This window comes from Lupinus angustifolius, chromosome LG08, assembly GCF_001865875.1.
Source record: "Lupinus angustifolius cultivar Tanjil chromosome LG08, LupAngTanjil_v1.0, whole genome shotgun sequence".
In the NCBI taxonomy this organism is placed as follows: Eukaryota; Viridiplantae; Streptophyta; class Magnoliopsida; order Fabales; family Fabaceae; genus Lupinus; species Lupinus angustifolius.
The window spans coordinates 9,487,305-9,512,565 of NC_032016.1; the positions used below are offsets into that span (position 1 = coordinate 9,487,305).

At 29.7% G+C, this 25,261-nt stretch overlaps 1 protein-coding gene, 3 long non-coding RNA genes and 1 pseudogene across 4 annotated transcripts in view; 3 read left to right on the forward strand and 2 right to left on the reverse strand.

Moving 5' to 3' along the window:
- The window catches only part of LOC109354572, a 12,996-nt gene extending 12,794 nt beyond the window's left edge, over nt 1-202 (forward strand). Inside the window, exon 3 of the long non-coding RNA XR_002108568.1 lies at nt 189-202. This is a non-coding gene — a long non-coding RNA (uncharacterized LOC109354572). The remainder of the gene's footprint in view (nt 1-188) is intronic.
- On the reverse strand, nt 8,657-10,543 carry LOC109353885 (annotated as a pseudogene).
- LOC109353886 (aspartic proteinase-like protein 2) lies at nt 10,726-11,926 on the forward strand. The gene is made up of 4 exons (XM_019596247.1): nt 10,726-10,886; nt 11,124-11,253; nt 11,347-11,570; nt 11,695-11,926. The coding sequence occupies exons 1-4, from the start codon at nt 10,726-10,728 to the stop codon at nt 11,924-11,926; spliced, it is 747 nt and encodes a 248-aa protein (XP_019451792.1).
- LOC109354575 lies at nt 12,125-13,456 on the forward strand. The gene is made up of 4 exons (XR_002108571.1): nt 12,125-12,444; nt 12,602-12,902; nt 13,077-13,137; nt 13,374-13,456. It is a non-coding gene; the product is annotated as an uncharacterized LOC109354575 (long non-coding RNA).
- Nucleotides 22,476-22,911, reverse strand: LOC109354574. The gene is made up of 2 exons (XR_002108570.1): nt 22,815-22,911; nt 22,476-22,643 (listed from the first exon to the last, which is right to left on the reverse strand). It is a non-coding gene; the product is annotated as an uncharacterized LOC109354574 (long non-coding RNA).

A 25,261-nucleotide genomic window follows, 5' to 3' on the forward strand; every position in this document is an offset into this window, starting at 1 on the left:
TATATATATATCTTTTGACTATTAACAACATCACATTTATCCTTAAATTGGCGAGATAACAAGTTTTAATTTGTTGAAAATATAAAGTATTAATTTATATAAATTCAACTTTTGATTCTATTTTTGAATGTATCTTCTTTTTTTGTTAAATAATAAGGTATCATTTCACCTTATAGATAAAATATTAGTATCATTCTAAATAAGTGGTAATCCTTCTCAAAAAGTGTTACTTTTTTTTATAAAGAAAAATTGTATTAAAACGAGCACAAGGAGTACCCACCCAATGCAAAAAGTGTCACTCATAAGTATTAATTAGGTGAGTCCTATACATCTGCATCACACAGCCTATAATTAACATGGGTCAATTTTGTTACCATCACAAATAATATTTATTTTCATGTTTTTTAAATAAAAATATCAATACCATAGAACATGTCATTTTTTTCCTTTTCTAATTATTACACTGGACATATTATATTTTACTAATTGTAGTAATCATTTAGCTTATGAAAATGTTGAATTCTCATTACCTAGCCTCAATCTTCTTCCATTAAGATACTCTTTTTGTTGAATTCTGCAGCAAAAAAAGAAAAAAGAAACCACTTTGGCCAGTTTGGTATCATCTAGTGTAGTGCTTGTAATGGTATTGTGATGGAAAGTAGTAATGATTTTAATAAAGAAGATTAAATCCAAATACGGGAAAGCCACATTTCCCATATAAAAATGCAGTTAGTAAAGTGTCACTCGTAATGCTTCTCTTTGTCTTTTATTAATAATTTCTTTGGGGTACTTTAGCATTCTAGCTTTAAAAAATGTGTCACTGGTAAGTATTAATTGGTCGAGTCCCATGCATGTGCATCACACATAGGGGATAATTAACATAGGACAATTTTGTTACCATCACAAATAATTTTTATTTTCAATACCATACAACATGTCAATTTTTTATTTTTTAATTATTACACTGCATATACTAATTGTAGTAATCATTTAGCTTATGAAAATGTTGAATAAAATTTCAAATTTTAACATTTTATAATCTTTGTTGATGTATTTTTTCATTTTATTTAATAAATAAAAATTTGACCATGAATTTGCATTTTAATTGGTCATCTAGAAGAGCAAGCTAAGAGCGCTTCTAGATGGAGATATAGGACATACACTGTTTTTCTGAAACACTTGGGGAATTTGTTCTTTTGTTTAAGGTACTCTCCACTCTCCACATGTTTCTGCTAACTTTGTGTTGTTTATACAATTTGCTCTTAGTGAGTCCTTACTTTATTATATGTTGTTTGGCACATTTTACATATGTGGACCCGGCATCTTCCGGAATTCATTTATTGTTCTATTGAGATGTAAGATCCTAATAAGGTTGATGTATTTGTAATGGTTATAGTAGCGTCTTTTTGTTACATTAATACCTTGCCACACATCCATGCACTTGTTTTTGAACTGAGCTGAGTATTTGTAATGGTTATGAGATATGTTGCTGGTGAGGAATATGCACAACATATTCTTTTTGTACATCTAATGCAACCAATAAATTTGCCTTTTTCTTCTTATTAGTAGTGGATGCATATGTACATGGTACTTGTATTCATTCCTGTTTTTATCAAAGTTCTGTTTGAAACAATTAGTTCGAAATTGAGAAGTTTACTCAAAACTGAAAAATGATGTTGACTAAACTAGCTTATATATGTGATAATTTATGCTTTTATGGTTGAAAAAGTAGTTGATAACTTTCAGATTGTAGCTAAAATATTATATATGCATAAGTAGCTTATTGGATGAACAATTTAACAAAGCTACATGAAATTTGTTAAATAACAAAAAGACATCTAATAATATTTTATTTATTTATTATTATTTGTTTGTTTACTTACTGCCTAATTAATTATGAAAAAAAGGCAAGGTTTTTTATGGATATATATTGTTATTTAGTATATAAAACATTAAAGGGCAATGATGAAATATACTTATTGAATTTTCATTTATGGATTTTGGATAACTATTTTGTTTCTGAATTTAACTTTTAGAAATTATAATTTTTAATTTTATAAACTTGTAGATTGAAACAAAAAAAAATCACAATATGTCTAACAAGCTAATATCATTTAACCAAAATAGGGTACTGTCAAAAGCAATTTTGTATTGTTAAATCAGTTAAAACTTAAGATTAACCCTTTATTTTGGTTAAATGATATTAGCTTTAGCTTTGTTATAGCATTTTTTTGAAAATTGATTTTGGAATTTTTTATACAATTTTTTTAGAATTAAGTTTAATATCTATACAATATTAATATAAATTGATTTAATATATCTATCATTTATCATTCATGTCCATTATTATTTTTTATTTAAGAGGGGCATTAACGCAATGCACAAAATGTATAGATTGTTTTGTCTTTCTAATTACATTAATTATTCTATTAAGAAAATACTAATCTATTAACATAGAATAGAATGGAATAAGTAATTAAACGAATCATAATAGTAATGAAGGTGATTTTATAAAATATATCTAATTTTATGCATAAGAGTTTTATATATTGTTTGTTTATCATCCATTATTCATTTCAATCATCATGACTCTTAAAAAATAAATATAAATGAATGATATATGATATATTGACTATATATAAATATTTATATTAACAATGCATAAATATTACATTCATTTTTAATATATTTAGTGAAACAAACTATATTACCTAAACTACTTAATTTTCATAAGAATATCCAAAATGTTGATATAAGATAGAATTAGTATTTAAAGTGGGAATTTAGATTTTGCAAGTCAATTTTTGGGTTGTGAAATGTAAGGTCTACTGTATCCATCCATTAGCTATGTATTTATAATGAATAGAAATTAATTGTCCCAAAATGTTATCCCCCAACCAATTAGACTGTTTTCATGTTATTATTGTGTGTAAAATAAGTTAGGAATGATTTTTGATTTTTTTTACTGACATATAAAACGATATAGTTAGCTTTAAACATGAGAGAAAAGATATGCTTGCATGTTACAAATCTTTATCACTCTTGCACCCAACAGGAAAGTGGAGATTATCGGTCTAAAAATTTAGTATTTCATTGTGTATTAATTCTATCAAAAAATTATCAACTATTTAAGAAAATAAATCACAAAAATATAAAATATTTTATTATTTGTTGTAATATGATAACACTTAAGTTAAAGAATAGTATATTGTGGGACATTATATAACACTCAAGTTAAAAACTACATTACATCTAATAATTTAACTAACCCTTTTTCTTTTGCATTTGGATGCTGTGATAATAACATGCCCTTCAATTATTACACTTTTGCTTTTCCCTCCTTCCAAAAATGGTGGAATCTTTTTGATCAATGGATCATTCATTTGGAGAAGGAATTCCACCCATTGAAGCAATCTATGAACTCTCAACCTTGCTCGTAGTGTTAAATTCTGCAGCAAAAAAAGAAAAAAGAAACCACTTTGGCAATTAATTTGAGTCAGTTTTTTATCATCTAGTGTGTGTAGTGGTTGTAATGGCAATTAATTTTAGCAACCTATGTTTTCATGAAGTTACTAAAGTAAAGTAAAGTAAAATCCTTCAAAGTACAGCAAAATAAAGAAACCACAAAATATGAACTCAGCAAGTGCTATAACCTGACGAAAGGAGACACAAAATAATAAAGCTAAGCAAACTCTGTTCCACAGATTACCTTAGCAAAAGAGGAAGTTAAGGGTCAAACTTTATTGTTGATCAAATGTTAAAACTCTTACCAGATATTTATCATAAAAATAAATATTCTCTGTGTTAAAATTAGTCAAATAAATATAAAATCTGATAGATACATTCAAAGGGTTCATGAACCTCCATCCATGCATTTCCATTCTCTTTTAAATGGATTTTTCTTTAATAAGAATAAAAATGCACTTAGGAATTTTTAGCACCCTATGTTTTCATGTATGGGGTAATACTTTATTGTATTTTAGAATATAATAGTAGTTAGTAAAGTAAAGTAAACTCATTCAAAGTCCAGCAAATAAAAAAGAAACCACTTTCGTAAATTGATTCCTTTTTTCTGATCTAGTCTAGTTCTTGTAAAGGTGATGTGGTGGAAAGTACTATTTAGTACAACTTTATATTTTCAACATTAAAACTTGTTATCTCACTCATATAAAAATAAATGTGATATTGTTAATAGTCAAATATTTATTCAATTTTTTTTTGACATAATGTAAAATATCATTATCAGTAAAGCAAAAAGTAATAATTATTAAGGACCATAAAAAATAATAAAAATTACTTACATTTAATAATGTGAATCATATATGGAAGTCCAATTTTTTTAGACAAACAATTTTGTAAATTAAAACTGTGAATGAGTACATAAAATAATATTGACTTTCAAAAATATTTTGTATAGATTTCTAAATTTATAATTTTGTTTATTTATAGTCAATTAATATTATCTTTACATGTCCTTTATATTCTTGTGCTTAGTCACACCTATATATACCAAGAACTCTATTACAAAACATATGGACAATAAACAATTATATCATGAATTAATTCAAGTGAATATAGGAATTGTACCATAATTGGTTACAAGAAAAAATCCCTCCCCAAGCCGTACTTGCATTTTTCATTGCACACAGCTTTGCCTACGTATACATCTAAACCCGAGTTACTTCCCCAGACGAGGACCAGAACTCTACGAAAGTTAAATATTAAGTTGATGAATCTTGAATCCCCACTCTTACTACATGAGCATTTCATAATCCTATAGTATAGGTATAGAATACTATAATGAATGCATTTTTTTTATTATATTCTCGTTTAAGGAGAGTTTAGATTTACCCATTTACAAAGTATCATAACTAATCATTCATGATTGACCAGATCGTTGCTGAAAATAATATCCAAATACCATAGTGCCAGCCGAATTCAACTGGTACACCGGTAAATTTATTCTAATATCAATACGGTATAACAATTATACTGGTTATGTAATTATATCCGTTAAAAACCGATCAAAATTAGTTAAAATTAGATATACCGTCTAATTTTCAATTGAACCATACGGATTATACCGTTCAAATTTTATTTAAAATTAATTTTTTAATCAAAATAAAAAATTGATAGTTTTTTATTGATTTTTCAATATTATTGTTAATATAATATATATTTATATCTAATTCACCGGTATATGCTTTAATAAGTAAACCACCAATTAAATTGCTATACCATTATATCAATATCCTAACTAGTTTGATAATCAGTACAATATCAATAACAATGGTAACCATCATATCTAACTACATATATTTGTATATTTTTTATTATTTATTTTAAGTCACTTTAATGAATGCTATTAGGAGTCAAGACATTCATCATGAAATTAAATAACAAAAACTTTATATGGGACAGTGTGGTTTTGAATATTTATATATTAAAATTCACGCCTTATTTAATATTTTGAATGACCAATTCTTACTTTTGAATATTTACTTAGTTCTACTAGGATAATTTGCACATCTGTTATTTTATTTTGCTTTGAAAAACGAGAATTTATACATTAATACTATATTCTTTGTCCTTAATGCGATAATATCTCCATACAAGATATATTTAAATTGAGAATAATGTATCTCCTCATATGAGGAGATAATTTATCTCTTTTAGTCAGTAAAATATGACATGTGTACTATTTTGTTTATTTTTAAAAATATTTTTATAGAAAATGATGAAACATGACACAAGTCATAATTTCACTGACAGAAGGATATAACTTATCTCCTTATATTAGGAGATACACCATTCTACTTTGTATGAATGGCCTGCAATGACCTATTTTGTATGGGTTTCGAATCCATGTGATTGCCTTATAAAATTATTTTAAACCACTTCTTTTTTTAGATACATTATGTTTTATGAATTTTAGTCTTTTTATTTCTTATAATTTTGTACCTTTTTGGTTTCCCACAAGTATTCTCACACTGGAGGAGGTAATACTGTCTGAGCTGAGAACATCCACAGGTATGGAGGATTAGCACTCCCAACGAATATTTTTTACATTCACAAGACTCGAATCCGAAACTTTACTTAAGAGGAATCAAACATGTACGAGAACTTGTTTTTTCCCTCATAAAAAATAATCTTGACCAACTTCCTACCAATTGTGATGGATAGGTCTACCACACACATCTAATATTTTATTTTGTCATTTGATTTATTTTTGTCTTTTATGTATCTACATTGGCACTTTTTGTGTTTCATGGGTAGCATAGGTGTGATAAGTGATTGGGTTAAAATGGCTAATACAAAAATGTATTCAACCTCGATTGAAATATAATCCAAGATCTAATGTTCGTGGACTTCTTTTTCCATGTTAAAAGGAACCAATGTATAATATCTTTTGACCTGAGTGAATTTCAAAATTATGTATTTTAATTTGTTAAATAGAAAAAAGACATCTAATATTATATTTATTTATTATTATTTATTTGTTTACTTACTACTAATCAATTATGTAACAATTAAATACAAGGTAAGGTTTTTTAAGGATATATTGTCATTTAGCAAAACATTAAAAGGTAATGATGAAATATAATTAATGAACTTTTTTATATGGATTTTAGATAACTACTTTGTTTCTAAAATTAACTTTCAAAAGTTCTAATCTTTAATTTAACCAACTTGTTGATTGAAACAAAAAACTACAATACATCTAATAAGTTATAAAGAATTAAGCATTGCCTAACATTATATAACACTAAGGTTAAAAGCAATTTTGAAATGTTCAATCAGTTAACATTTAAGATTATCCCTTTATTTTTTTGTTAAATAATATTATTAGCTCTAGTCGTTTTTGTAGGATTTTTTTTGAAAAATTGATTTTCGCTATTTTTAATAGGATTTCTTTCCCGAATTTCTAATTGAATTTAATATCTATATAAAAATAACGCATAAAAAGACATGTGTTTTACTGCTTTTATTTAAGAGATACATAAAAACTACGATATGTCCACAGTGTGGAGAGTTATTATAGAATATATAAACTATTTTCTCTTTCTAATTACATTAATTGATTCTATTACTAAAATACTAATTAATTAACATAGAATGGAAAAAGTGAATATGTGAATCATAATAATGAAGATGATTTTATAAAAATATATCTAATTTTTAATGAGAAAAATGTATATATTTATAGTGTAAGAATTTTATACACTATTCATTTATTATCCATTATTTATTTATTTTTTAATTATCATTGACTCTTAAAAATATAAATGAATGACAAATAATATGTTATCTATTTATAAATATATTTACATTGATAATATATAGATATTACATTCATTTTTTATATATTTAGTGAAACAAACTACATTAACTAAACTATAAAAATATTCAAAATGATCATATAAGAAGGAATTAATATTTAAAGTGGGAACTTAGATTTTGCAAATCAATCTTTTGGGTTGTGAAAAGCACAGTGGACTATATCCATCCAGCTCTATATTATAATGAATGGCAATTAACTGTCCTAAATATTATCCCGTAATCAATTAAAAAAATTCATGTTATTAAAAAACGTGTATTAAAAGTTTGTAAAATAACTTATTAAAGTAATGATTTATGATTTCTTTTTACTGACATGAAACACAATCTAATTGGGTTTAGACACCAGAGAGAAAAGACATGCATGCATGTTAAAACTCTTTGAGTGTCTCTTGTGCCATCCAGCCATAAAATTTTAACCACTTAAAGTAAAATAAAATTATTTAAGGCACATCAAAAAAAGAAAAATACCACTTTGGTTAATATTACATGAATGAAAAAGGAGATTCATATCATCTAGTTTAGTGTTCTTGTAATGGTAATGGAAGTAGCATGCATGTGAGAACTCTTTATCTATTTCTTCTTTCTTGCATCTTCTCTCACACTCTAAATAACTAAGATGGTGCATGGAAACAAAAACAACACCAACTTCATGAACATCAACCTTTATCCTATTTCTGCATTCCATAGTGATATTCCAGCAATTCAACTGGCTTTTCCTTCCTTCCAAAAATGGTGGCATTTTATTTCTTCAAAGGAACATCCATTAGGGGAAGGAAGCCATCCGGTTAAGCAATGTAACGTTGCCCCAGTTATTGTATAAATAGACATTTCAAGTTCTTCACTCTACACGTTTAATCTCACAAGGATTTGAGAGTTGTTGCCTAAATAGAAGCTACTCTTGTTTCTCCGTTAGTACTCCTCCAGGCAAGTGAGTTCATTTATGTTTGAATCTGCTAGTTATTGGAAGTGTATAATAAATAACAGATTGGAACTATTTATCCTATTATGAGATTCCAGCAATTCAACTTTTGCTTTTCCTCCTTCCAAAAATGGTGGCATTTTTATTTTTTCAATGAATCATCCATTTGTGAAAGACCCACCCAGTTAAGAAATCTACCAACCCTCAATGTTGCCTCTGATGTTGTATAAATGGACATCTCAAGTTCCATACTCTACACATTTAATCTCACAAAGATTTGAAGGTTGTTGCAGAAGCTACTCTTGTTTCTCATTGGTACGCAAGTGAGTTAATTTATGATTGAATTGCTAGTTATTGGAAGTGTATAATAAATCTTGTCTATGTAACAGATTGGTATTCCTCTTCTCTTCATCAACAATGATGGCTGTTTTTATCTGCTTCATATTGTTCTCCATCTTGGTTTCTGGGGCTCCAACATCTCTAGTGCTGAAAAGAACAATTCCGAATCATGGAATGGAGCTGAGTGAACTGACAGAGATGGACATGCACAGACATGGGAGAATGCTACAGGCTAGTGTTGTGAACCTCACTGTTCACGGTGCCACTCAAATTGGGTAATGAATTATGTTTATGCTCTTTTAGTGTACTTTTAATTTATTTTTTTATCCTCATCTTTTGGAAGTAGATTCATGCTTCCTCTGCTGCATCATCATTGGCACTGGCTTCTGTGCAACAGAAGGAGTAATTGCAATAGGCCTCATTGGAGAAAAATGATGTGCCTCTAACCTTGCCCTTCTTTCTTCTTTTCTCTGTGCAAGAGCACCATATATATATATTAACCATTCATCTTCCTCAGGAGTTGAAAATGCAACAAATCCTGATCCTCTACTTACTCCACTTGGGTCACGCATAACCTTGTATGATCATGTAATTGTTCCAAACTCAGCGAACACTTCTTTCAGCTTTTCATCACCCATGGTATTCATCCAAATTCATAAACTATGATATTTTTCAGCAACCTCTTTTATAGTGTGCTCAAAACATTCTTTAAGTTCTTGCTCTCCTTCATAGCTTTACCAACATACCACTCCTTGTCATCAAATTTCTAATAGGTTTGAATTTTGTCTTGTTGAGAGCATTGTCTCTATCTTGCTTCCTTAGGTAATGAACTATATAAACCTGCTTATCATTCAACTTATCAATGGTATTTTGTGCAACCTCTTCAGTGTCCAACTCAACAAAACCATAGCCTTTATTTAGATTGGGCAGAAACATCAGTCACTATTCTACATGAAAGAATTTGTCCAAAGGCATAAAATTTATCATGTAAGCCTTTGTGATCAATTGGCTTGTCCAAATTCTTCATAAAAATATTCATAGTACCACTTTTGATGAGGATACTACTAGGATCCCTATGAGAATAATGACCCTAATAGGTCTATTAGTCACTGGAGTAAAATTCAGGACATCCAATGCTCTTACGCATCCTGATCACAAAAGATAGTAGAAGTAGCTCCAGGGGGAAACTTGTTTATGTTGGATGACAATATTCATACATAAGCGAGACAACCAAACATCTTTATAGATGAATAAACTCATTCCTTTTTGAACAAAGTTTTGTAAGGAAAATGCTCCTTCAAAATTGGTGTTCTATTTCTAAAAAAAACATTATTATTTAAACGACTAGGGGAAGAGAATCCATAAGTAGAATCTAAATACCTACATTATAAAAATGTTCATTAAGCAACATAAGAAAATTCATGCCTTTGTTGAGCATAATCAATGAAGGATCTTGCACCAACAATGTTTTGCAGATTCTGTCATTTTTTGAAGAAAGAAAAATCACTAATCATCTCTAGTAAAATAAGAAGTCGTCAAAAGAAAGAGATTTCATGTCATTATGAATCATCAAAACTTGTTTGAACAGAATGTAATCATGGGTCAATAGTTTTTTTTAAGCAAAAGTGTAAAAACACTCAGATATATTAATAGAAAGTCACATACAAGAAGACAAATTTAGACATTTCTATATCTGTAGTTGGGCATACCCAACCAATTCCTAGTATAATCATTATGAAGGAATCTAGGAATTGAATTCCAAATAATATTGATTTTAGAATCAATACCGAAAGAAGCTAACTTATCAGCACAATAGTTGCCCTCCCGATAAATATGAGAGATTTTGAAGTGCATTGAGTTGAGCTTAGTCTTACAATTATGCTACTCATTGAGAAGCTTTCAAGGAGGCTTGGACTTACCACTAAATATGTCAAGAAGCAGCATGGAGTCACATTCTAGTCAAAGCCTAAACCACCCTTTCTTGAAAGCCAAGTTGATAGCCTGGATAGCTGACTGAATTCAGCATAGAGAGCATTTTGGATGCCTAAATAATTAGCAAAACCAGCTAAAAACAAACCATTGTTATCCCTGAAAATTCCCCCACCACTCGAGTGTCCAGGAGAGCCATGAGCAGCCCCATCAATGTTTACCTTTATCCAACCGAGTGCGGGAGAAAACTAGTTTACTTCAGTAATCCTAGGAACTTTGCTGAGTTTGATATCAATGGAAAAGCTCTTAAGGATGATAAGATCATTCAAGGATGGAGTAGCAAAGGCAGAAGACGAATGTACATACACTTATCTAACTAAATCTCAAGCTAGCCTAACTATTTGAGTGATTAACCAATCAAATGGTGAATATAATTTGATAACTCTAAGTAACAACTAGTCTCATGTGTGCTTTTTATTGATATTTTGTGTTCATCAATTATGGTTCCTTCAACATTGTTGATTAAGTTTATGTTCTATGTTTATGGATTATGTTTATTTCTTTTTATTAAATTTGAAATTGCGGCTTAGTGCAGACTCTATTATACAACTATATATTTGGGTTCTCCTCCAAGGGAATTTCACGTACAGATTGATACTGGTAGTGATACTTCATGGGTCACTTGTGTTTCCTGCACTGGTTGTCCTCAAACTAGCAATCTTGAGGTAAATTTATTTTTTCCTATTTGAAAATTCAATTACAAATTTTTAATTAAAGAAAAATAAGATCAATATCATCATTATTGACTTTTGATATAGATTAAACTTAATTATTTTGACCCCGTGAGTTCATCGACATATTCAATCATCCCTTGTTCACATCACAAGTGTGAAATGTGTTCCACCAACAACCGTTGTAGCTTTAACAATCGGTATGGAGATGGTGGTGGGGCATCAGGCTACATTGTTTCAGATATAATGTATGTTTCTAATATTTCAATGGGACCTATGGCACCAAACTTTTCTGTGTCATTAGTTTTTGGGTGAGTTATCATGACCCTTAGATAATTTAAAATAGCATTCCTAATTTTTTTATTTGCTTCTTCTTTTCTTCATGAAATTTTAAAACTTTGAAAATATTACTTTGTATTATATACTATGAAACAGTTGTAGCAACCTACGGACTGGGAGATTGGCTTTGAATGATAGAGCCCTTGATGGGATATTGGGATTTGGGAAACAAGACACATCTCTCATCTCTCAGCTCTACTCACAAGGAAAAGCCCCTAGAGTATTCTCTCATTGCTTGAAAGGAGACATTAGTGGTGGTGGCATTTTGGTTCTTGGGGAGGTTGTAGAGCCAAACATGACTTATAGTCCACTTATTTCAAAACAGTAAGTATATTTTGTCTATGATAAAATGTTAAGTTTTAATTTCTACTTTAGGCACTTCTTGTGGTATTTTTAAAGTGTTATATATGTTGGTCATTTCCATTCTTTGGTAAAAGTACCATAAAAATTTATGAGTCACTTCTTTTATTCCTATCATTTTGTCTTATCATTCTGTCTATCCTTTTTTTAAATGAAGACGTGTGTTTATTATTGTGTCAAATAATATATAGATATTGGATTAAATATGTTACTGCATAAATATTATTTATATTGGAATTACTTCAATGAAATTTGTTGGAAAATAATGACACTAATAACTTGGAAAATACTGGTACTAATAACTTATTTGGAAAATATTCCAGGCCTTATTACAATTTAAATTTGGAAAGCATTATTGTCAATGAGCACATATTGGAGATCGATCCGACAATTTTTATGACATCAAATAACAAAGGTGTTGTTATTGATTCTGGAACAACTATGGCATACTTTATCGAAGGGGCCTATAATCCCATTGTTGATGCAGTAAGTTTTTCTTTGATTATTTCTATTCATCCTTGGTAGTGATAGATATTTCTTTGATTTTTCATGTGCTCCATCATGTGTTTTTAACAACAATGAGATGCCATTTATTTTCTTCTAGATTTATCAATAATTAATAATAAATATATTATTCATGCAGATTAATCATACAATTCTACAATCTCAAAGCACTTTTATTTACGATGGATTTCAGTGTTACTCGTTAGCCGTCGGGTTAAGTTGAAATATTCATAGATATTTTTGTGGATTATTTATTGTCATTTTTTTTAATTGACTACACATTAAAAATAGAGGATTTTTTGACATTCTCTAAATAATTCTTTTTTTCCAGTGTGTTAAGCATCACTGATATTTTTCCTCAAATACTTCTGAACTTTGCTGGCCATGCAACTCTGGTATTAAGACCACAAGATTACCTTATATCAGTTCCAATTCCAGGTGTAAGTATTTAAGCTTCACTTTCTCATAGGATTAGTCTGTATTCATGATTAATTCTAGGCCTAGTCAGCTGCCTTGAATGAGTAGATGCTTTTATTCCTCATATACATTAATTATTATAATGTTTATACTACTTCTTTTTATGTTATCTCATTATGATGACTTGTGCATTACAGTCTCGTGATGTAATGTGGTGCCTTGGCTTTCATAAAACCTCAGATATAACAATTCTAGGAGGTATATTACCATTCTAAAAACTTTTAGATTCATGTTATTTTATTTTTGTGACATATATTAAAAGGATATGTACAATAATTTTTGCATATGACCTAAGTTTAACTAAAAATAAATAGTTAAATCTTAAAACTAATTTAGAATCAATTTAAAAGTACTATTTGTATTTATTTTGTTAGTGATTATATTATCTCTTCTTCAAGATTAAGATATTGATGACAATACATCTTTTCTGACAGACATTATATTGAAGGATAAACTTTTTGTCTATGATCTTGCTAAACAACGAATTGGATGGATTAATTATAACTACTATAAATATATATGAGCATTGAATATAATTAAATACTATCTTTGATTCTCTATAAATTAGTTTTGATATTATTCAATTTAAATCTATCCATATAGGTTCATTGCCAATCAATATCTCTCGATGGACTGGACAAGGCAGAAGTGAAAAGGAAGGAACTTTACATTTGACAATGACAATAGTTTTGGCTTTCTTGACACACGTAATATTCATATTTCTAGACTAGTATTTATATTTATATATTAAATAAACATTTAATAATCATGTAATTAAATAAATATTATTATAGACTAGTATTTATATTTCTAGGATGTTATATTTTCTATAGTGCCTCTTGTATGAATATTAATTAAGAAATGAAAAAGTTATTTTATTAGCTTTGTTATTTCTTCTTAGGAGTAGTGTTAGAACCCTGGTTCTTGGTAGGAGCAAATTAGCTTCCTATTTGGTGTGGAGCTGCTTCGTATTTATGTATGAAGTGTAGATTTTCTTGCCAGTATATATTTTGTCCATATATAAAACCATAATATGTTTCTATTATTTTGATTTGGATTTTCTATTGTGTCTGCTCTGTTTATATAATAGGTTTGTGCATTTTAAACTTTTAAGAGTTGAGTTCAAATGATTAACTTGAATAATATGGGTAACAATGATTTAAATTACTGATCACGTCACCTGATGCGACTGCAATATTGTGGTTACGGTAACAGCCACAACCGAATCACACTATAATTATGGTGTGACTCTAAATCACAGTAATTCGGCCTATCAGACCATATTTGAACCGTATTAGGCTGCATTGAATTCAATTATATTTTTTAATCATAAAATAATTCACACTGCAATGATCGCAATCCGCATCGCAATGACTGCAATCGCAGTAACCATAACCATTACTGTAATCACGACCGCAACTACAATTTAAAACATGATTGGTAATATATGAAACTTGGGCCAATGAGATCATACCAAGACCTATTGTATTAGAATTTTGACTTATATTAACCGTGATATTGTTGGGAACTATTGGGCTGATTCTCCACTATCTATGCTTCCCATATATAGAGAACTTACTTATGGTGTTCTCAAGATATGGGCATACAGGTACCTACAAGGCTTTTCTTTCTATCTTTCTATCTTTCACTTCTATTGTGTAGCTATAGCATTGCAGTTATTTGGTTGTTCTAAAACTAAAGTGATTTGTCCATAATTAATATGAAATCATTCTGTTGCACAGTCTTCATGCAAAAGTTTACTTAAAATTTGCAACAATTATTCTTTTCAGAACATTCTTGGAGAACAAGACAATGTTTGTTCTTTTTCACTTGATGAATAAGCATAGTACTAGTATATATATGTACAACCATTCTTGCACCCTAGGCTAAAAATAGCTGTCATTCAAACAGGCTGAGTTGAGATATGAGTCTAGTATATTTTTTAAATTATTAGTCATATTCTTAATGGATGTCACATTTTTTACACTAAGGGCATACCCTAATTTTACTTCTACCTCAAATATGATAGTATAATATAATGATTACTACACAATGTAATAATTAATAAAAGCAAGAATTCACATTTTATGCAATATTGATATTTTTGTGTAAAAATAAAAAAACATAAAAACTCAAATTATTTGTGAATGTAAAAAATTTGTCCCACATTAACTATGGGACACGTGTGGCACACATGCTACACATGCATATGGCGGACACGATGAATACTTATAGGCGATATGTCCTTAGGCACGGCCATACATAACATAGAAATCACACTCGGAAAGGGCGGACAATTAGCTAGAGCAGCAGGTGCTGTAGCGAAACTGATTGCAAAAGAGGGGAAATCGGCCTCGAAGAAGGAAAAGATAAGAGGACCCTGTGGAGAATGTGGTCAGAAATCCATAATAGAGTCTGACCACAACGAGCGAACTCATTATGTAATGAAAGGAAGATAGGAGTTTGTCGCTAGGTATTTGACCAAATAGGATCGTCCAGTTCCCATAGAACCTATCACTAAAATACCCCTAGGGGGTAGGGCTAAGCGGAGCGAAAAGGGTTTCCCATGAGATAGGAAATGAAAACTATTAGCCTCACATGAGGTTTGTAAATAAGTGATTGTCTGATAATGAGCAAGGAATATCCATCTTTCTGCTACACAGGATGTATTGAACTCATAATTCATTAGATACTTTTTATGAATGTCAACTAAGTTTCCGTTTTTCAATTCGATCTGATCCATTCGTTCGTAGAGCTATTTACTCGATCGCAGACATTTCTGGAACACCTCTAATAGAGGGACAAATAGTAAATTTTGACAGAACATATTGTCAACCTCTTTCAGATATGAATCTACCTGATTCAGAAGGGAGGAACTTTTATCAGTATCTCACCTGAGTTTTAGTGAAATTACATAAATTACCCCTCACTTTTTTACACCTGCACAAACCTCCCATTATTTTTATATTTTTATTACACTGATCACCCCTGCATGAGAAATAAGTGTAATTTTTTAAATAAAAAATGTGATAAATACAATTAAGTTAAACAAAACATCGTATATTATGATGAAAAATTCAAATAATATATAAATCAATGTATCTTTATTATTTTTTATTACAAATTGCAACAACAATTCTAAAGAGATATTGTTTAAATTGTTCTTATACTATATCGTAAAGAACAAAAAATAACAAAGATGTTTTCATTCATATATTATTTGGACTTATCTCCACAATATATCATGTTTTGTTTAACTTAATTACATTTATCACACTTTTTATTTAAAAGATTGCACTTATTTCTCATGCAGGGTGATCCATGTAATGAAAGTATAAAAATTAGGGGGTTTATGTAGGTGTAGAAAATTGAGGGGTGATTTGTGAATTTCACTAAAACTTAGGGGGTGTCAGTATAATTTACTCATATATATATAATATTGCTTGGTTTCGAAGTTGCAGTACTCTTCCATGTCAAAAAAAATTATGAATTTTTGACATAATGTCAAATATTATCAGTAATCCAAAAATAATAAATAATTATCAAGGACCATAAAAAATAATAAAAATTACTTAAATTAATGTTATGAATGTAGTCTACTTTTTTTAGACAAACAATTTGTAAAGTGAAACTGTGAATGAATACATAAATGGATTTTGACTTTCAAAAATATTTTGTATAGAATTCTAAATTTATATTTTTGCTTATTTATAGTTGATTAATATTATATGTTTACATGTCTTTTATATTCTTGTGCATAGTATAGGTAGTCAAACTTATATATAGCAACAAGGAACTCTATTACAAAACATTTGGCCAATAAACAATTATATCATAAATTGATTCAAGTGACTAGAGGAATTCTACCCATCATATCTAACTATATATATATATTTATTTATTTATTTATTTTAAGTCACTTTAATGAATAATGAATGCCATTAGAAGTGAAGACATTCTTCATGAAATTAAATAAAGAAAATCTAACTGTATATATTGTGTATTTATTTTGAATATTTATAAATCAAATGTTTTTTTGTTTTTGAAACTAGGATCTAAAGCACCCGAAAGAAATTGATTAATAAAAAACAAAGAACTATTACAAGTTGGAGAATCTATAGTTCGATAGCTCCAACCAATTTCTATTACAATCAAGAAAGATTAGTTTAGGAATTGAATTCCACCAATTCTTACTTTTGAATATTTACTTAGTTCTATTAATATAATTAGCACATATGTGGTACATTTTATTTTACTTTGAAACACAAGTATTATCCATGAATATTATATTATTTGTACTTGAGATGAGTATGACAGGCCTTAATATCTCCACACAAAACATATTTATTATTGATGTATTTAAAGGAACTTGAACTTGAAACTACTAATTAATCTTGAAAGAAGGTGAAATATCTGCTTTGGATTATCGCAGAGGCTGTAAGCCTACAATGACATATTCTAACTGGGTTTCGAATTCATGTGATTGCCTTACAAAATTATTTTAAACCACTTATTTTGTTAGGCACATCCCAATTTTCTGAAACGTGCAATGCTTATGTATATAAGATTATGATAATGGAAAATGTTGAAATCTTAAGTTTTATTTAACATTTAATGACTTTTTAAACTTTGATATTATACAATAATAAGATGTAATCCATCCTTATCAATATTTTATTATTCCAGTTCACATTTTTTATATTCATTTTTTGGATGCTTGGATGTGGATTTTGCCAAACTGTGATGGTATACAACAATCCATGTGAATACATTTGCAATTATGACCATAAATTTTTTAACATTGTATAAGAAAAATGCACAATAGGACCCGACACATTTGATTCCTTACACATATTTGTATTCAAATAAATAATACAAGAACAAATAATTCAAATCATACAATGCAATGCAAGTAAATTTGGATAAATAATTAGATTATTGTAAAAATAATTTATCTATCCTTTTGGTGGCCATATTTGATTTAAGATGATGTTCTCTGCTAGGGTTTCTTCCAACTTTCTTGGAACGTTGAACCACTAACATTTCTCATCTTCCAAACTTCTTGGAATCGTCATGAACTCGGAAAAAGCATTCATTCCTTGGAGCTTCCTAGACTCATCTGCTCCTCCCTCTTCCCCACAACATCCTACCACCATAAAAAAATCTTTTGCTCAAGCATTGAAGAACTCATGTGATATTGCAGTGTCACGACTTCTATAACCTTGCATAAAAGGTGATGCAATTGCAATCAAAATACCAGAAGAAGAGTATCAGGCTGGACTTCAAAGATGCAAAAATCATCTTGATGGCAGGTTAATCTTGACTAAAGGTGATAAACCCATTAAGTTCGTTGAATTGAAAGCTAAGCTTGGTTCTCTATTGAATATGTTGGGAAAATGGGATATGATTTCACTTGGAATAGGATTCTACGATTTCTCCTTCTCTTCACTGAATGACATGAGAAGCGTGTGCACCACAGGTTCCTGGAATCTCAAGCCAGGGTTTCTTTGACTCTATCTATGGACACCGGATTTTAACCCCAACCTTCAGAAGTTAACTCACTCTCATTGCTGGGTTAAAATCTTGGGGCTGCCTCGGGAGTATTGGAGTCTTAGAATTATCTTCTCCATTGTAGGGGGATTGGTAGACCAATATCCCTAGACGAGGCTACAAACCGGAGAACTTTTGGGCATTTCGCTAAGGTTCTAGTGGACATAAATCTAAAAGCATCTCTGCCTGATCAAATTCTGGTTGAAAGAGAAGGTTTTGCCTTCTTTGTGACCATTGAGTATGAAAACTTACCTGAGTTTTGTTCAACTTGTCAAGCTATTGGACATTTAGCTTATAATTGCAGGAAACTCTCAAAAAAAGAAGGGGTAGAGGAGCCAATTCCCCCTAAAAGGTCACAACATATGCACAAAGCTCCACTACATGCTACTCCTCGGGTAGTTCCTCAGGTGGTTCAAGAAAATGACTTCTTTATCAATCTGGAAATAGATAGTAATAAGGCAGTTGCTAAGCCTGCAATTAATGAGGCAGGTATTATGCCCTCACTGCCCAAAAAAGGTCATACCCCTACTGATGAGGCTCTAAATGTGAACTTCTCTAGTGAAGAGGAGAGGCTGGACACTAGAGTAGAAGATTCCTTAAGAAATGTTACTATAGAGCCTTTGGAGGAAGTGGCAAACTCTTTTGGACAATCTGATAACGACAATATCATCATTCATGATGACACTGATATGGTGAATCCAAGAGTAGTTAATGACATCAAAATTGTGGGAAGACTTTGGGCTGATGATGACACAATTGAGGAGGTGGAGGAAGAAGAGAGCTTCACCAGTGTAATGTCCAAATCACAAAAGAAAAGGATGAAGAAAAGAAGAAATTCAAAAAGGATTCATAATACCCGAAAGGGTAGATACCTAAGCTCTGCTCAATGAAAGTCCTTTATTGGAACTGTAGGGACTTTGGAAACATCAAAACAAAGCTAGCTTTTAAAAATCTTTGTTTGTTCAATAAACCGGATTTGGTCTTCCTATCCGAGCCTATGATTTCTACTGTTGATGTGAGCAGCCTTTTCTGGTCTGAGGTTTGCCTAAGGCTTTTTGTGGTGAATGAGAGAAGTCCTTTGATTGCTAACATTTGGGGCTTTTGTAGGATTGACCTCCTTCCCAATGTTATTTCAAATTCTGCTCAGCAATTGTCAATTTCCATAGCCATAGAGGGGAAGTTGGTCAACCTTTATGTTGTGTATGCTCACTCTAACTATATTGAAAGGAGGAAGCTTTGGACTGATATTCATTCAGTTGTGAGTTTGCATGATGGTGCCTGGTGTTGCATAGGAGACTTTAATGTAGTTTTGGGGGCTCATGAATGCAGGGGATCTAGACTTCCTTGTAGAGGTCCCTCTGAGGATTTCAAATCATTTTCAAACTCTACTAATCTCATTCATTTGGACACAAGAAGAGCTCTTTACACTTGGTCTAACAGAAGATCAGCTTCTGCCCTGACTGAAAAGAGACTGGACAGGACACTTTGCAATGATGATTGGTTACATTCTTGGAATCAAGTTTCTTGTTATACTTTGCCTAGAATTGCTTCTGATCACCAACCTATCTTATTATCTGCTTCTACTGATTCTGTTGCCAGGAAATCTCCTTTCAGGTTTCACAAAATGTGGTTGACTCATCATGATTGTAAGAGGGTTGTCAAGGAGACTTGGAGGCGGGCTATATTTCGGTGTCCCATGCTCATCCTATCTCAAAAGCTTAAATGTCTTAAAAAGGAGCTCAAGTTCTGGAACCTTAATGTCTTTGGCAACATACGTCAAAAAGTGAGAGTGGCCTCTGAGAATCTAGAGATAATTCAGCAATCAATCTCTACCTCGGGTCCTGATCAAAGTCTTTTAGAGCAGGAATACTCTACCCAAAATGAGTTGGTTGAGGCTCTGATTGTTGAGGAAGACTTTTGGAAAGAAAAATCCAGACTAAATTGGCAAATCAAGGGGGGCATGAACACATCTTTCTTCCACAAAATAACAAAAATAAGACAGGTCTACAAATCAATGGCTTTGTTGAAAGATGGGGATAATATTTTGACTACTCAACAGGAAATTGCCACTCATGTGGAAAATTACTTCAAAAACTTATTTGTTGGTCCTAATGATTCTTCTGCAAATGCCTTAATTCAATATGTCATTCCAAATATGGTTTCTTTGGAAGAGAATGACATGCTAACCTCCATTCCTAGTCCAATGGAAATTAAGCTAGCAGTGGATGCTATGAATGGTGATGGAGCTCCAAGGCCAGATGGTTTTGGAGGATGCTTCTATCATGCTTTTTGGGACATTGTAAGGGAGGATGTTTGCAATTCTGTGCAACAATTTTTCACTCAGGGGTGGATTCTCCCTAACTTGAATTCTAACACAGTGGTTCTCATTCCTAAACACTCTGGAGCTAGCAGAATCGAGGAGTTTAGGCCTATTGCTTTGGCTAACTTTCAATTCAAAATTATTAGCAAAGTCATTGCTGATAGATTGACTTTAGTCACTTCTAGGATCATTTCCCTTACTTAATCAAAGAGGATTCATTAAGGACAGAAGCATCTTTGATTGCATCTGCTTGGCCTCTGAAGCTATAAATTTGCTTGATCATAAAGTGTTTGGGGGTAACTTAGATATCAAATTGGATATCAAGAAGGCTTTTGATACTATGGATTGGAATTTCCTTTTCAACACTCTTCATTTTTTTTAAATTAAATGGATCAAATTGAGTGAAACTTAAAAGTTATTTAAGATTTCTCTTTTTCTCTTTCATCATTTATTTCACTCACTCATTTGGTGCATTGGATTTTAGAAAATGAATGGTTGAAATTCAGTGTAATTAGTGTAATTTAAATTGTATGTAAATAGATTCTTCCTATATATATATATATGAGGGATCTGTTTACACCCATTTTAAGTTATACTAGTTACACTCAATCTCAGTCATTCATTTTCTTAAATTCAACGCACCAAAATGGTGAAACTTAAAAGTTATTTAAGATTTCTTTTTTTCTTTCTCATTACTTATTGCACTGTCCGTTTGGTCCGTTGGATTTAAGAAAATAAACGATTGAGATTAAGTGTAACTAGTGTAACTTAAATTTTGTGTAAACAAATCCCTCCTCATATATATATATATATATATATATTATATAATAGAAAAAAAGTTGAATTTAAATCAATTAATACTTCATATTTTTAACACACTAAAACTTGTTATCTCAATTTTTTAAACATAATTGTGTTGCTATTAAATATCAAACATATATTCTAGAATATTAGTTATCTAATTAATTCTTGGTTTTGAAGATGTAGAAACTCTTGCATTAATATCAAAAAAATGTGAATTTAAAAACCATAAACAATTATCAAGAACCATAAAAAATTAAATGCTTAGATTGAATGCTTTGAATCAAATATGACAGTCCAACTTTCTACAAGGTGTTGGTCTTATAGTGTTAGGTTTTGTTAGATCTTCGGGATAATCTAAAGATCAAAAGTTTTTTTGTTGGGATAAACACTTATTGGGAGGGCAACAACACACCCCGAAAGTGAGTAGTTTATTATCCATGAGATGAGATGGTACTCTTAGTAGTATCAAAAAATATATGACAGCCACCTTTTTTAGACAAACAATTTATAAATTGAAATTGTCAATGAGAACATAAATTGATTTAGACTTTCAAAAATATTTTGCATAGATTTCTAAATTTTTTTTTTTTAACTTATATTTCTTTTACTTATAATTTATATTCTTCTCAAAAATATTGGTAGTCCCACTTATACATAACAAGGAACTCTATTTAAAAACATTTGGCTACGTAATATTGGATATCATCTGAATTATAATAATATGCAATCCTTTATAATGGAAAATGTTTAAATGTTAACTTTTATTTAAAATTTCATGACTTTTTAAATTTTGATATTACATAATAATAATAAGATGTAATTCATCCTTATCAATGATTTATTATTCCAGCGGACAATCTTGATACTCATTCTTTGGATGCTTGGATGTGGATGTTGCCAAATGGTGGTGGTGGACAACAATCTGTGTGAATACATTTACAACCAGGACCATAAATTTTTTCACATTCTATATCTGCATGACAAGGAAAATGCACAATAGGACCCCGTGCCTCTGATTCCTTGCACATATCTGTATTTAGATAAATAGCACAAGAAAAAATAATTCATATCATACAATGCAAGTAAATTTGGATGAATAATTAAATTAGAGTATTGTAAAATAGTCTAGGGTGTAGAATTGGATCCGTACATTTAGACAAGAGACACAATGAGGGTTGAAAAGTAAAACAAAATTTCTAACCTGATGCAAAGATGAAAACCAATATGAAAGTCACTTTAACAATAGACATCATCATACTCAAGTAACTGCCCACACTTGAAACTTGAGTAATTAAGAACTTTTGAATGGATATCTCAAATCATTTTGAGCCCTCTTTATATAGTATGACAGTATTACAACTTTCAAAGTTTGAATTAGGTCATTCAATAGTTTACATTTTCAAAACTAGAAAATTTCCATCTCATTTATTCTAGAAAATATGCCTTGCTTCGAATAGAGAAAGACTAATTATAACAAGAAGTTCATATATTGATATAAGATCACAATTGATTCCTAGATACCATACAATATAAAATTCTTATTTTTAATACCAAGGATCGTTAGTGAAGTTTTGTAAGCCATTCATAGAAAAAAATGATAAACCTTATTTATCATAAGAAAATATGTTGAATTTAAATGTCAGAATTTAAACACCATATCGTGATTACAACAAAAATGATTATTCATCGATTATAGAAATAATTTAATTATGTAAAATAATTTCAATAACATTTCAACGACAAAAAATGCCTCATGAAATTCATGGGAAAATGTAATACATTGTCTTATCTTACTCATTTATTATTGTTACTCGTTATAGACTTGAGTTCAATATTTATTTTAGTTTTTAGTCAAATTCTTAATTAACCGTAGATGATCTTGTATTTTTTATGACCTTTAATTTTTAGTCACATTCTTCATGACCTTTAATGTTTGGTCAAATTTTGTATGGACATCTTTGAGTCCAATATATTTTTAAATTATTAGTCACATATATTCTTAATAAATTCATACTTGAAATTTAATAATTACTAAAGGTAAGAATGCACATATTTTGTAGTAGTGAGATTTTTGTATGAAAAGAATAATTATATGTCAATGTAAAAAATTGGCTCCCGCTAATTTTGGTTCAAATATGGCACAATGGCCACACATGCATAGGTCTAGATATGTTAATACTTATAAATCACACTTATTTGAAGGGATAATCATTCAATCTAAAATATATTAGTGTGTCCTTGTTTTGGGTACATCAAACTTGCATTAAAATAAAACTTATTCTCAGAATTTTGGACATAATATAAAATATTATTATTAGTAAACAGAAAAGCATAAATAATGTGAAAGACTAAATAAAAAAAAGCACTTACATTTAATGCTGTAGTATCATATGTGGCAGATTGGCAGTCCAACTTTTTGAGACATTGGATTGGTAAGTTGTTAATACGGATAAGTACATTTTGACTTTCAAAAATGTTTTTTCTAGTTTTCTACATGCATAATTTTGTTTATTTATTTCCAATTAATATTTTTTTCCTAACCTATATATCATTTTTCAAAGTGTAGGTAGTCACACAAAAGTGAACCAATAGTTTACATTTTAAACAAATGGAAATTTCCTATCTCATTTATTCTAAAATATATGTGTTTCTGTAAATGGTCAAAGATTAATTATATTAAGAATATAAAAATATAAGATCTTACTCAATACCTATATATATAATACAATGTCACCTCATATTTTATAGACCATCCACGAAGAAAAAGTGAGAGACTTTATTTGTTATAAGGAAAAATGTAATTTTTTTATGTCGAAGGTTAAAAAAAATGAGAGAATAAAACAAATCATGATGAGAAAATTAATAAGTAATCGTTAATTATAAAAAAAAAATACAATATCATTTCAACAAGTTGTTTTTTAATAAATCGTGAGAATATGAAAAATATTTTCTATTCTTTCTCATTTTAGTCATGGGTCTAATATATTTTTTAAATTAGTCACATTTTTAATTAATCTCATATTTTTTACATTAAAGAACACATGTGGTGTATGACTGTCATCGTATCGTAAGGTATTGGATTAAGTCCCACAACGAGTGTAACCCTCGTGTTTAGTTGCTAATATTGAGCTTGAACCTTAAACAGATTGCTATGCTTAGTTCTACATCAAATGTGATAGTACAATGCATAGATTACTAAATTAAAAATATATAATATGTGAGGATAATAATTAATAAAAGCAAGAATTTACATGTTCTCATGTAATGATATTTTTTTGCGTAAAAAAAACATGAAAATACAAATGTTTTAAGAAGGTAAAAAAATGTCCCACGTTCGGCCATATGTGATGCACATGCATAGAGCTAGCCCAATTAATACCTACGTGCGATATTTATTGAAAAGGATTATTACTCATTTTGAAAATAAATAATATCATACCCAAAAGTTAAGTTTATATCAATTAATACTTTATATTTTCAACACATTAAAACTTGATATCTCATTTTTTTAAAGATCTATGTGGTGTTGTTAATAGTCAAACGTTTGTTATAGAATATTATTTGTTGAATATATATGCATTTATAATATTGGTTCAAAAGAATATATATGTATATATATATATATATTTTTATATATATATATTTATA